Source organism: Thamnophis elegans, chromosome 6 (assembly GCF_009769535.1).
Source record: "Thamnophis elegans isolate rThaEle1 chromosome 6, rThaEle1.pri, whole genome shotgun sequence".
Lineage (NCBI taxonomy): Eukaryota > Metazoa > Chordata > Lepidosauria > Squamata > Colubridae > Thamnophis > Thamnophis elegans.
The window spans coordinates 71,337,236-71,350,635 of NC_045546.1; the positions used below are offsets into that span (position 1 = coordinate 71,337,236).

Sequence of the window (13,400 nt, forward strand, 5' to 3'; positions counted from 1 at the left end):
ATGGAACTTTTTTAGTTTTTCTTGCACAGGAACATATCATTCATGGTGCACAATTCTTACTTAGAGTTTTAAGGTACGTTGATGAATATTGCAATAGACCGCTGGAAGAAAAATTAAGATTAATTTAATGAACCATTATTGTCATCTAGCTCTTGAGTTCAGTATTTTAACCCAAAGAAGTCTATAATAGCCATAAAGTTGATTGCTTTTTTATTGGTACCTTGATTTCATCATATTTTCTTCTTGCTCTTCTGCTGGGAGTTCAGGACTGCCTCTTATTACAGCAAGGTGCCAAATGCTGGAATGAAGAAATATTTATCTTGCAGGGCTGTTGTTTTTTTCAGGGTTGACAACAAAAGTGAAATCTGAAATGCTAAATCCTGCTGTTCCCGGCATACCCTACTTTAGATAATTGTTGGTTGAAAGGATGAAATCATAGATAGAAGCCATTTATGACATTCTGAGCTTTGAGGAACAATGAAATGGGTCCAAGTCTGAATCTTTCCCAGAACTAGTAACCTCCCTATATTATCTCCCACGACATAATTATCTGTCAAGTTCAAGTAATACCCGTTCGTATCATCAGAAGAATGTCGTTTGATATTCCTTGCCATTCGATGGTTGCCCCTTGGAAATGGGTTGCGATTTGGATTATTCGCGGGGCTCTCTCCGACGGTATCACTCGACGTCTTTAAACCGACCGCGTGAGCGAGATGTTGTTATCCAAGGGCTGACAATTGCTCGGCCACGCTTTCTTCACACGGCTAAATTGCGCAGTCTCGTCCGCTACGGGAGAGCATCGAGCCCACCGTCTGGTCTCTTTCTTCGGCATCCAGCAAGCGCACCAAAGAGCGCCGGCAGAGGGCAGCGCTGCTCCTTAACTGGGCGTGGAGGCTTCAGACACGTTGTTTCCCACGCAGCGCAACATCGCGACGCTCCCTCCATCTCGGCCTCCCTCGCGCTCGCTCATCTGCCAGACTCCTGTCTTTGCCCGGCGGCAGTGCAGCGGAGGCCGAGCGGGGCGCCAGCAGCTCTCCGGCAAAGTGGAGCCTCGAGTTGCGGGATGCCACTAACGCTGCTGCCGCTGGTGCTCTTGCTGCTTGCGCTGGATGCCTCCCGGGCGGCGCGTCCCCACGGCTGGCTGTACCGCGAGAGACGGAGCAGCCCGCGGGAGGAGGAGGAGGGCCTGCGGGATCGTGCCGCGGGAGCCCCGGAGGCGGCTTCCTTGTTTAGCACCTCTTTCGTCCTCAAAGGGGACGCGGCTCACAACCAAGCGATGGTGCATTGGACGGGCGACAATAGCAGCGTAAGTACTTAGTCGGTGCCACTCGCCTTGCGATCTGGGGTTGCCCCTCGAGCTGCGGGCTTTCCTGCTTGTCGAGCGGAGTCCTCATGGCGCCCTCGCCGGCAGCGGGAAGGAGGAGGGGTAGTGACGTGCCACCTTTGGGTGAGGAAGGGAAGACCCTCTAAGGAACAAGAGGACGCCTTTCGGAAGCTTAGCGAAGGCTTTTCTTAGTCTCAAGCTATCTCCATCCTCAACTGGTCAGACTTACTCCAAGGCTTCCAATCCGGGGAAAGAAAGCCTGACATGTAGATAAGCGAACGGCACTCACGTTTTCTTGGGTTTTGCGTGCTCCGGTTTATTAAGCCCTACAAATGCCGTTGCTTCCGAATTGGTTGGAATAAGTTAGTATCTCTGACGGGGCCTGCTCCAAACACCGGCTCTAGCAAAACAATGAGATTTCCTCTGCTCCCTAACAGACAAGAAGCCCATTTTTCATATCAATTTCATGATCTCTTCATGTCAATGGAAGTATATTTGGCCATTTAAATCTCTCTCAAGTAAGATATTTTTTATCCCCCATGTAACTCTAGGAACACAATTTTGCCCTCTTCTGGATCGTGTTAGTAGGGGAAATCTTCCTCTTTTACACTTAGAAATGCCTGTTTGTCCTAGATTTCCATGTTACAGCACCACATTGGGAGTCCTCCAGTCCCCACCCCACCCCCACCTTTGATGGTTACAAATGGACATGTGTATGCACACAAAGACACCCAAGCTTTCTCTTGGCAATGTAAGAATGGAACCACATTTTGAGATCCTCTAGGATATCCCATTTGGATGAGAGGTGTGTTGATACTCATGAAAATTAGAATTCAGTTCCCATCCTATTTCATTTTATGATAGTTTTTGAAGAACATGATTTCAGAGGCAAAAATATTAGTTTTTAAACCAGAAAGATCTCCAGAAATGCCAACACCAATTAAAACCTATCTGACCAAAAACAATGTGTCTTAAAATTGAGGCAGTTATTTCATAATTTGGAGGCATTCTGTGTTGGTTATTTCATTTTTTGTGCTTTTGCAGATTAATGCCATCGTTTTAGACAAGATTTTTTGGGGGGCAACTGCCACAACTAATTCATTCAATTTTGTGGAATCACTGCACATTATCATGTAAAAGCAGACAGCAGCTCTTTTTAAAAAAAATAAAAATTAAAGACTATTTCATCTTTTATATAAAGATGGAATGATAACGTAATTTCCATATCTGCAGATATATTGAGTTGAGCATTGGTGCTCTTTTTCCCCCCCCAAAAAAGAGGTTGGATGTGCTCATTGATTCATAAAGCAACTCAAATACCAAATCGCAAACATACATTCAGTATATTCTTTGCAATTAGTTACTTTATATTTGGTGTATTTTATAACTTTTTAAAAATAGCAACCAAATATTTCTCTGGCTATTTAAAAGGCATGTTTAAATAATATGGTTTTTAAATTTAAAACAAATTATATATAAGGGAAAAATTAAGAAAAAGTAGGAAAATCTGCCACAAAAACATATCTTTATTATATGTTACTTCTTTTCTGAAGAAGCTAATTGAAGATCTCCGCTTCTCCTTTCTCTCCCTGATTTCCTGAAAAACCAGATTTCACCCTCTAACCAGTGGTGGGATTCATATAATTTACCAACCAGTTCTCTGCCCTAATGACCATGTGTGTAGGCGGGGCTTAGTGGTCATGTGACAGTGTGGGCGTGGCCAACACAACATTACTCAGGTCGATGGGCACTTCGCCTTAGTTGTTACAATGGTAATAAGGGTTAACTGGAGAGGCAGTTTCTGTAAGCAGGGCAATAAAGATTAGGCCAGAAACAACACCAGAATGTTTCCTTCCTGCCTTCCTTACAGGATTAGCCCTGTAAAGTGGGGAAAAAACAAAAAAATTCTTCCAACAACCAGTTCTCCGAATTGCTTAGAAAGTTACCAACCGGTTCTCCCGTATAGGTGCGAACTGGTTGAATCCCACCAGTGCCTCTAACATTGATCTTTGTTGCTTTGTGCCATTAATGGTTATTGCTCTATTGCCCTCTGCAGCAGTTTCCATGTAGGATTTTGAATTATATTTTGTTGGTATTTCTATTACAGCCAAGACTGTCCTTTCCAGTTCAGCTCTGTTGTGGGTATGGGGCAGGAACTGGTATCATCAACCTGACTGATCTTTTCTTTCATTTGTCCTACTTCACCAATCTCTTCCTTTCCTTTGGGATTTATTTAAAGATATTGGCAGTTTTCACTTTCACCCTACTCAATTTCCTCTCTCTCCTCTTCTCACTTCTCATTATCCTGCAGTAATATAATTAACATCAACACTGATTAAGCTGACTAAATTAAACATTTAACCAGAGCGCTGCTAAAAATAAACATCTGTCTGAAAGTTCATATGCATTTCTAAATCCAAATGCTGGCTTTCCTGAGTGATGGGCAGTTATGAGACAGAGTTGTGGAATTATTGCAGGGTTTCATAAGCTACATCTCAGTCTTGGGAGGAAAAAATGGTTCCACCACAAAACCGCGTTCGACTAAAGCGCGCTCGATGAAACCGCATAGCTGACGTCATCACAGGGCGACAACAGCGCGGAGACAGAAGCACGCTGTAAACGCTAAACCTAAAATTAACACCTAAACCTAACCCCCCCTAAACCTAAACCTAATCCTAAACCTAACCCAAAACCTAACCCTTAACCTAACCCTAAACCTAACCCTAACCCTAACCCTAACCCTAACCCTAAACCTAACCCTAACCCTAACCCTTAACCTAACCCTAAACCTAACCCTAACCCTAACCCTTAACCTAACCCTAAACCTAACCCTAAAGCTAACGCTAAACCTAACCCTTACCTTAAGTTGAATCGGCTTGCTTTCAAAGCGCTATTTAAAGCGCCCTTCTTTCTCCGCGCTCGCTGTTGTCGCCCTGTTGATGATGTCAGCGATGCGGTTTAATCGGGCGCGCTTTAGTCGAGCACGGTTTTGTCGTGCCACGGGAAAAAATGCCATCAAGCATCAAATTTGGCCAGTACAAAACAGAAACTATAGATTCATGCTGTAGAACTAAATTTTAATTGAGATATTAGAACCCGTAATATGTGAGACTCTGATAAGGCATGACCCAAAAGAGTTGTGTCTGTTTTCCTTCAAAAGAATAGAATTAATTTTGGAAAATGAATATGTATGTCCTCAGTTCCTTTGGAATGGAACAATAAGGATCCATAATGATCAATTCAGCAAAACCTATATTTAGAGAAAATATAAATCTGGTTCAGGGACAGATCAACAGGACAATTGCTTTCCAGTACTGAGCTAGATATTCATCTTTAAAGTTCTCTTGGGAAAAAAAAAATCAGGGGCATGAACCTGCTGAAGTCCCAGTGTAATACAGTAGTTGATTTGAGCACATATTTATGTGGTTTCAAGAAGACCTCAAGACTGTCTTGGAGGAAAAGAGCAGTGAAAAAAATGAAAGTTTCTCTGTACATTGAAAGATCAACATCTGTCAATTTCCCAGATATTGTGAAGCTCAAATTATGCTCGACCCCCTACTTTCAAGCTTGAACATATTGGGTTATTTTGTTACTGTGAAAGGGAAAAGGACATGGCTAAGGCCAATGTTTTCTATTTTGGAGACTAAGGACAATATCTTCTATGTCTTCTTTTTTGTTTGTTTGTTAGTTTTCTTAAATTATGTTGCTTCATGTTTACTTCACAATTATGGGAAAACATGGCAGAAAATCACCACATTGATTTTTAGTAGCCTCACTCAGCAATGTAATAATAGAAGCTCCGGGAGCTGCAAGAAAGGGCATCTGGAATTTGCAGATGACTCCCTCTTGGTCATACAATTAGTCTACTATATGATTAGCACGATTCACATTAGCTCCAGTGTCAATTTGTTTTAGTTCAAATGAATATCTATTGAGTGAATGAAAACTCGAAAGTCATTTTAACGCTGTTAAACTGGAGAGATTAAAAAAGCATTCTAAATCTACAATCTCTGCTTCAAATCCCACTGCTTTTAATCCAAATTAGTGTAAAATTAGTACGTGTATAAAGATTTCAGCTAAAAATCCCCCAATATTCACAATGAAAATACACAGGAAATACACAGGAAATGGAACGATCAACATCTGTCAATTTTTCCAGGTATTGTGAAGCTCAAATTATGCTCGACCCCTACTTTTTCTTGCTTTTGAAATCTCTTTCATTCTGCTGGATGTAGAGCTGAATGGGTAGGCAGCTAGTCTTAAAAACAGGGTGGGGGCATTAAGTAAAACTTGTTACCAAGCAGAACATAGCCAAAGAGCTAATTTGGGAAAAACTTCATTGAGAACAAGTGAGCAGTACGAGCAGCTTGCCTCGCCTCCCATCTCTGTCCCTTGGTAGGTGGCTTGAATAAGGAACACAAACAATTCAGAGATAAACCATAGGTTCTGCTTCAGCTATTATATGAAACTACATTGTGAACATACCACATTTTCTAAGCCAAGAATTCAAAGGAGGTTTTGCCAGGAAAAAAACCCTCAATTTTATTTATGGAATGAGTTCTGATATAAAAAACAGACAAACAGCATGATGGTTTAGCATTATGTGAGAATGCATCTAAAGACTAGAAGTTTAATTATAGTTTACTTATAATGTTAATTTTAAAAAATCTGTATTTTATCTGTTCATTTAAACTGTAAGCCTATGTACACTTTGCAAGAAATAAGTCCATTTAATTTCATAATTCTAAGTAATAGCTGCATCAATTTGTCTGTTTGGAAGTAAGCCTCTTTGATAACTCTCTGACCACAAAAAGGTAAAGAAGAAATGTTCCTCTTTTTAAAAAGCAGTGATAACAATGGATAACTTAATAATTCTTAGAATTTAAGTCTATAAATTCATGTATTTTATTGCATGTTAATATGCATAATTTAAGTATGTAACTTTGTATCTGTATAGTATAAATTTCTTTTTGTATGTTTTCTTTTAGGTAATTCTGATCCTTACCAAATATTATCACACTGATATGGGCAAAGTGTTGGAGAGTTCTTTGTGGAGGTATGTTTGTTACTTATATTCTAGTTTTCCTAGAAATCAAAGAAAAACAATTTCAAGCTTGAACATATTGGGGTTTTTTGTTACTGTGAAAGGGAAAAGGACATGACTAAGGCCAATGTTTTCTATTTTGGAGACTAAGGACAATATCTTCTATGTCTTCTTTTTTGTTTGTTTGTTAGTTTTCTTAAATTATGTTGCTTCATGTTTGCTTCACAATTATGGGAAAACATGGCAGAAAATCACCACATTGATTTTTAGTAGCCTCACTCAGCAATGTAATAATAGAAGCTCCGGGAGCTGCAAGAAAGGGCATCTGGAATTTGCAGATGACCCCCTCTTGGTCATACAATTAGTCTACTATATGATTAGCACAATTCACATTAGCTCCAGTGTCAATTTGTTTTAGTTCAAATGAATATCTATTGAGTGAATGAAAACTCGAAAGTCATTTTAATGCTGTTAAACTGGAGAGATTAAAAAAGCATTCTAAATCTACAATCTCTGCTTCAAATCCCACTGCTTTTAATCCAAATTAGTGTAAAATTAGTACGTGTATAAAGATTTCAGCTAAAAATCCCCCAATATTCACAATGAAAATACACAGGAAATTAGAAATTAGGGGGAGGCAAACTTATAAGGCCAGGACCGGACTACCATGTTCTAGGTCTATTATAGTATTGTAATGAATAAAAAAAGGTTTGCCCACATGCTGAGTTTCTAATTTTAATTGTGACATCATTGAGTACAGAATTAGAATAGGATTTGCTTCTGCTGCCTTTGTGCTAAAAATGTTTACCAAGGGATAAATGCTACATAGTACATTTTTAAAATAAAGGTGTGAGGAAACAAGAGCATGATTATCTGTAGGACTGGTAAGTTAAATCTGTTTCGTTTTTACTATATTCTACTCTTCTTCCAATGGTATAAAACTAACCACAGAACAATAGCATCAGATGGAATAGTCTACCTTTCATAGAAATAGAAATCCATGGTTAGATGATTACTTGAAACAGGAAATTTAACATTAAAGCATGCGTTAAAGTGAGCTACGTATAATTAATTAGTTTCCCAGTTAGCAATACCAATGAGAAACAATACTGAATTGGATGTCACTAAGAAATAATAATATCTATTAGCTCAGATGACTTGCCACTAACATCAGTGGAAAATAGGACTGGAAAGCTAGATGGGCTGCAAAGTAAGACTCTGGCAAGGATTGTGTGATTATTTTCCTCCAAGTATTTGTACCATATGTGTCATTATTTACGCCTAAGCTTGTATGTGATTGTGTGCTGATGAAGAAGGGGATAAAAGAACACAAGGTACAACATGCAACTTGCCAGCATTCCCCCCCAAGAACTCCCCAAATGTGGGTGGGCAAATTTCTATCTTTTTTTGGGGAGATTTTGAAAGATGCTCAATGCTGTCCATGCTGCTGCATTCTTGACCAACAGGAGCTTCCAATGGTCTTCAAGGAACCTTATGTAGAATGCATTACAATAATTCTTCCGTGAGGTGATTAAGGCATGTTTCCAAATGAGCTCCTAATCCAGGAAAAACTGGTGCAGTAGATGTGCTTGCACCAAGACCATCTTGACTATAACTTCCACTTGCTTTTTGAATAGGAGTTGTAAGTCCACTATGACCACCAGGTTGTACATCAGTCTTAAGTGGTGCAATCCTATTGAAGTCCAATCCTATCCATGAACAAAGATGGAAGATCCCCAGTCTTGTCAGGATTGAGCCTGTGTCTCTTCTTCATTCAGATTCCGATAGGCTAGACCAGTGGTAGTCAACCTGGTCCCTACCGCCCACTAGTGGACGTTCCAGCTTTCATGGTGGGCGGTATGGGTTTTGTCCGATACTGAAGCACTTTCCTTTTTTAAAATTTAATTGACTTTTTAAAACATTTCATAGCATTATTTAAAAACATTTTCATTAGGTTTTCATAAAATCCACATTACTGTAGAACCGGTGGGTGGTTAGAAAATTTTACTACTAACAGAGATACAAAAGTGGGCAGTAGGTATAAAAAGATTGACTACCCCTGTGTTAGACAGTACTTTGACAGTACTGCACTGTCTAGGGATGAAATGTATCATCACATATTGGTGATACGGGATCCTCAACTTACTAATGACTTCACCCGGAGGTTTCATGTAGATATTAAACAAGGTGTGTGTTTGTGTCTATTATGAGTTAATTCATAACTAAAGGATTCTAGACTTGATCTTTGCCATCCTGTCAACACCAATGGAGACCAACTGCTGAGAAAAATGTTGAGATATATGTTGTTGAGTAGAAAATAGCTTTCACATGTAAATATTTAGTTAAACCAGTAACGTAGTCTTCTTTTTCAGCAACATATGCATTTGCGTAGGAGGTAGCTTAAATTCAAATGCTGTTGTATATAAAATAAAAAAGCAGTAGTGTGATAATTCCAACATAAGATAGCTTCTTAATGAACAATATATAACAAGGAAAACTGTCAAACAAAAATTGAACAAATTACCGGGAGTTTTCAGTGGGTAACCGTGAGAGATGGAGGGGAGGGGAGCTGGTGTGATAGGGACTACAATGAAGTGGCAATTTCCCAGGAAGATTGAGCACAATGCAGAAAGGAGCAAGGGAGAGAAGAGGCAACACAAAAGAAGAGACTTAGAATAGCCACTCCACAGAATTTCCCAGGGTGTATCTATTCTATTGGGATGAGAATAGTAAGGATTCTGTCTGTTGTGTATAAGCAAATAAACTGAATTTTTGCTGGCAATTCTATGTCATTCTTGGGCTTAGAGTGACAGTAACTAAAATAACAATGCTTTACAAACAATGCTTTACAAACAATAGTTTGTATAGTATTTAAGACATCAGACTAGAAACCAGGAGGCCATGAGTTCTAGTTTCACCCTAAATATAAAGATACCCTGGTGACCTTGGGCTAGCAACTGTTAGCCCTAGGAAGGAGGCGGTGGGAAACAATCTCTGAAAAATATTGCCAAGAAAACTGCAGAGACTAATCCAAACAGTTATCAGGAGTCAAGACTCACCTGAAAGTGCCAAAAATAAATAAATAACCAAAATATGGAGCACATTGTTTTTATATCTTACATCTTATTTGCTTAAATTTCAGCCTAGCTGAAAAAACGTTGACCAGAAATTCAAAGAGCTGAGAAAAATTAAACCAATTTTATTGTTTTTCATGCATTTTTAATTAGAAAAATGAAAAATATAAAATATTTTGTTTTAGAATTGTGAATAATTTTTTTCAGACAAAGCATTCTTCTATTGGAACTCTTTATTTAAACTGAACTTTGTTCCTAAAAACAAGGGGGAATATTTCTAAATGCAGGATAGAAAGGTTAATAACAATATTTGAACTGAGGAAAAAAGCAATTTTGCCGTATTTCTCTGGCGCTAGAGAAGGAGGAGGATCCAGTGTGTTCTGTACTTATAGGTGCTCTTATTTACTTTTGTCAATATTGATAAATATCAGACCAGGGCTTGTTTTGAGGGTAGGTTGTCTTTTCGGAGAAACAGGGTAACATTGGAAAGCAAGCATAATACTTTACTGAAATATGTTGACTTTGCTGTAGTTACTAAAATAATATATTTTAACAAGCCTTACATGTTGCGGTTGAATTCTTGGTGATCTGTTATTTTTTGCAAAATTATCCCTCTATTCATATTTTTGAATTTTATAATGCAAACACAGTAATTTTGTGAGAAAACCAAGTTATAGTTCACACCACTGATGGAGACAGATGGAGATTTCCTCATGTCCTGATTAGTTTCTCCTGCCTTCCCAAGATAAAGCCAGCACTCTCTCTCCTAGGAATTTGGAAAGCTTTGAAAACCTGGCTTGGTCCCAGATCAGTTCCCAAAGACAAGAGGACTCCCTCTGGCTTCTGGGACTGTCTGTCAATGCCATATGTTGCAAACGTTCTGTGCAAAAATCCAGTTTGGATTTCAGGACAGAATCATTTTTAGCCAGTCCTACTGACTTTCTCGGGAAGCTGGCTGGGAAGATTACAAATGACAGTGACATAATTGTGAGCACCCAAATCTCAATCCTGTGAGGCTACAACGGCTGTAACTGTAGTCATGGGTTGTTTGGCACTCCTGTAATTTTGAGCAGTCACTTAACAATCATTTGTTAAGGGCTGCCTGTAGTTTATTGTATAAACTCAGCTAGTGTGATTTGTAATCCCCGTTTGTACTTTACTGTATCACATTTACCTGATCAAAATTTTAATCAAGAAACCATTATTACCCAAAATATGGCTTAGTATGTTATGGGAACACAGTCAAAATTTGGTAATCCTTAATCTGAAACTGATCTCAGAAAACATGAACAGGTTTTGGTTTTGATCTCCAAGATCGAAGTTAGTTGGACTAGATTCTTTTGTTGTTGCTGTTGCCCTTCATATAGAATAATCTTTTTCAAGGTGTTTTGAGACAGTTCCTATTTATGTGTCAAAGAGGTGTGTTATATATTTTTTAAACATGATATTTTAGGTAGTGCATTACTGAAGATCTTATTTACCCGTAGTTGGCTTTATTTGTTAAACCCTAGTTATTATTTTAATATATGCTTTAATGTATTTTTTAAAACAGTTTGTAGAAAATCTTGTGTAGTTTACACTATGTAGTAAGCTGAAAATGGAAACTAATTCATGAAGTACAGCTGGGGTTGTTTCAGATTTCACTGTATGTGCTAGTGGGTTCAGATGTGTTACAGTAACAGTGCTTTGTTAGTTGTGTATGCCTCACTATCCCACACATCCTATTTTGCAGTTGGGAGTTTCAAGTGCTTTTGTTATTTTCTGTCTTTAAAACCAAAACACAGAGCAGCACAAGAGAAGCGAAAGAGGAACACATAATGTGATTCAAAAGCCACAGGAAGAAATTAAATCTCGGCTGCTTTGAAAGAGGGATGCTTCTCCGCAGGAAATGAAAGAAGCTTTACTTGTAAGAATAGAAAATTGAGATGGGTTGCTAGGAAACTAATAAATTAATTGAACGATAGATTCAGAGGGAAAATTGAACAGTTGAAACCTATTGTTACTGTCACATTCATTTCTATTTTTGGGTAACCCCTTTAGTACAGCCAGCAAAAGGTTACTAAAGAATAAGCGAGTTTTGGAATTCTCCTGAACTCTTCAGCATGCAAGATGGGAGGGGGAGAAGCTGAGAGAAAAATGGATGTTTTCGTCATTAGCTCTGTAGTTCAGCGTTGGTTCCAAAATGAAAGTTGTGGATTGAATGTATAGGCAATGATGCCGCAACCTGAAAACAGAGAGAATGCAGTGGCTGTTGTTATTTGAGGGGCTCTAATAGCTTTCAGAGGCATAGCCCCATAATAAGGGAAGGTCTCGTTAAATTGGGGTTCATTTGAAAGCACTTGTTTTACCACCCTCCCTGCTACATATAGCTGCAAAGTTGCTTACTATTGCTATGAACTTGGCTATGATATTGGTTCTGGGAGAGTTAATTTTGCCTCAGTTTGATGCAGAATCTAATGTTCATGATCACCAGGCAAGCATGGACCTCACCCAGGTTATTGTGGGATGGACACAATGTCAGCGTTCCAAGTATCATGTAGAATTAAATCAGGGACCAAGGCAAAACTATCCTTAAAGTTCCAATTTAATAAAGCAGACATCTTAGGCACATCTGTGTTAATCCCAATACTGGAGATGACATCAGAATTCCACCCAGTTAAAAGTTCATGATCTTGTCCCCACACCCACAATCCATCACATGGTCCAATCTTCTTCTTCCACGCTGGCATCCACACCCAGCTGCTTCCGGTCAGGTGTACTGGTGCGGAGACAAAGGATGACCTTGGCTTCTAGTAAAGAATGAAAACAATGCATTCCACAATCTCACTCCTGTCTATTCCCCCCTCCCATCAACTATACTAATGAAACGGCGTAATGAAATAAGAGAAAGTGTGGCAGGCCAAAATTCTAAAAGGAATATAAATGCAGGCCTGACACACTTATCACTGGTCACATGTTGTCTCAGGGCAACTGCAGTGTTATCTGGTGATGCGGGACATCTATCCTATCTTGTAGTCAGATCACTTTCTGATTTCCTTGGAGGTGTTTAGTACTGCGCGCGTGTGTGCGCGCGCACACACACACACACAGTAAGGAGAATGGCCTTATCAATTGGTTTCGAGGGTTCCAGATAGTGTTTGGGGAGTTTCCTTAGACTCTGAAATGACAGTAGCCTTTGGTAGAATTGTATCTGAGCATCCTCCACTGTTTGCTAATCCTGGAGGTTCTCTAAAGAGCTATATGAGATGGTGGCAGAATAAAAGTTTCAGTTCTTTGGAGGAAGATAAAGTGTGAGTCTCATTAAATCCATGTTCAAGCCTACACTAAGACCAATAATGTATGATAAAAATAGCAAAACATTTTTTTTAATTCCTCTTTCATCCAAATATTGCTGACTGCTGGCCCTTTTAGACTTACTTGGACATTTTTAGAGAAAAAGCAGCATGAAGAATATCTTAAGAACCATTTGATGATATTCTAGGCATCTGGCACTTCAATTTATTTGAGATGGACCTGACTAGTCAAGAGTCCATCTCAAATAGTTTGAAATTGAGTTGGCTGGGCAGGATCTTTTCTTGCCATTTAAGCAGAGTTTGAGCCTGTGAACCTCAAGAAATTAAATGGGATGCTTGAGTTTGTTAGTAAGACTATCTACATATGTATTGTTTCTGTGTCAGTCCTAATTTATTAAAGTTGCCTGGGAAATGACATGCAGTTGGTGATAGCTGTGGCCAGGAGTCCCTTTGTATGGATCCATCTTACAGTATGTGGCAACTACATCCTTTCCTGGACCAGGAAGTAACTCATGGTTGCCCATGCCTTAGTCATTTTGTGATTGAATTATTGCAGCACACACTACTTAGGACTGAACTTGAAGATCACTTTGAAGGCATCGGACCTGGGTACCTGAGAGACCGCCTCCTGCCGATTACCTCTCTCAGACCAATTAGATCGCACA

The 13,400-nt window shown here is 39.2% G+C and overlaps 1 protein-coding gene across 1 annotated transcript in view; it reads left to right on the top strand.

The window, feature by feature from the left end:
• The first annotated feature begins 986 nt into the window (after nucleotides 1–986).
• The window catches only part of SORCS2 (sortilin related VPS10 domain containing receptor 2), a 104,916-nt gene continuing 92,502 nt past the window's right edge, over nucleotides 987–13,400 (top strand). The window contains exons 1-2 of the mRNA XM_032219192.1: nucleotides 987–1,306; nucleotides 6,313–6,380. Of these exons, the coding sequence (XP_032075083.1) occupies nucleotides 1,064–1,306; nucleotides 6,313–6,380 (311 nt within the window). The 5' untranslated portion in view covers nucleotides 987–1,063. The remainder of the gene's footprint in view (nucleotides 1,307–6,312; nucleotides 6,381–13,400) is intronic.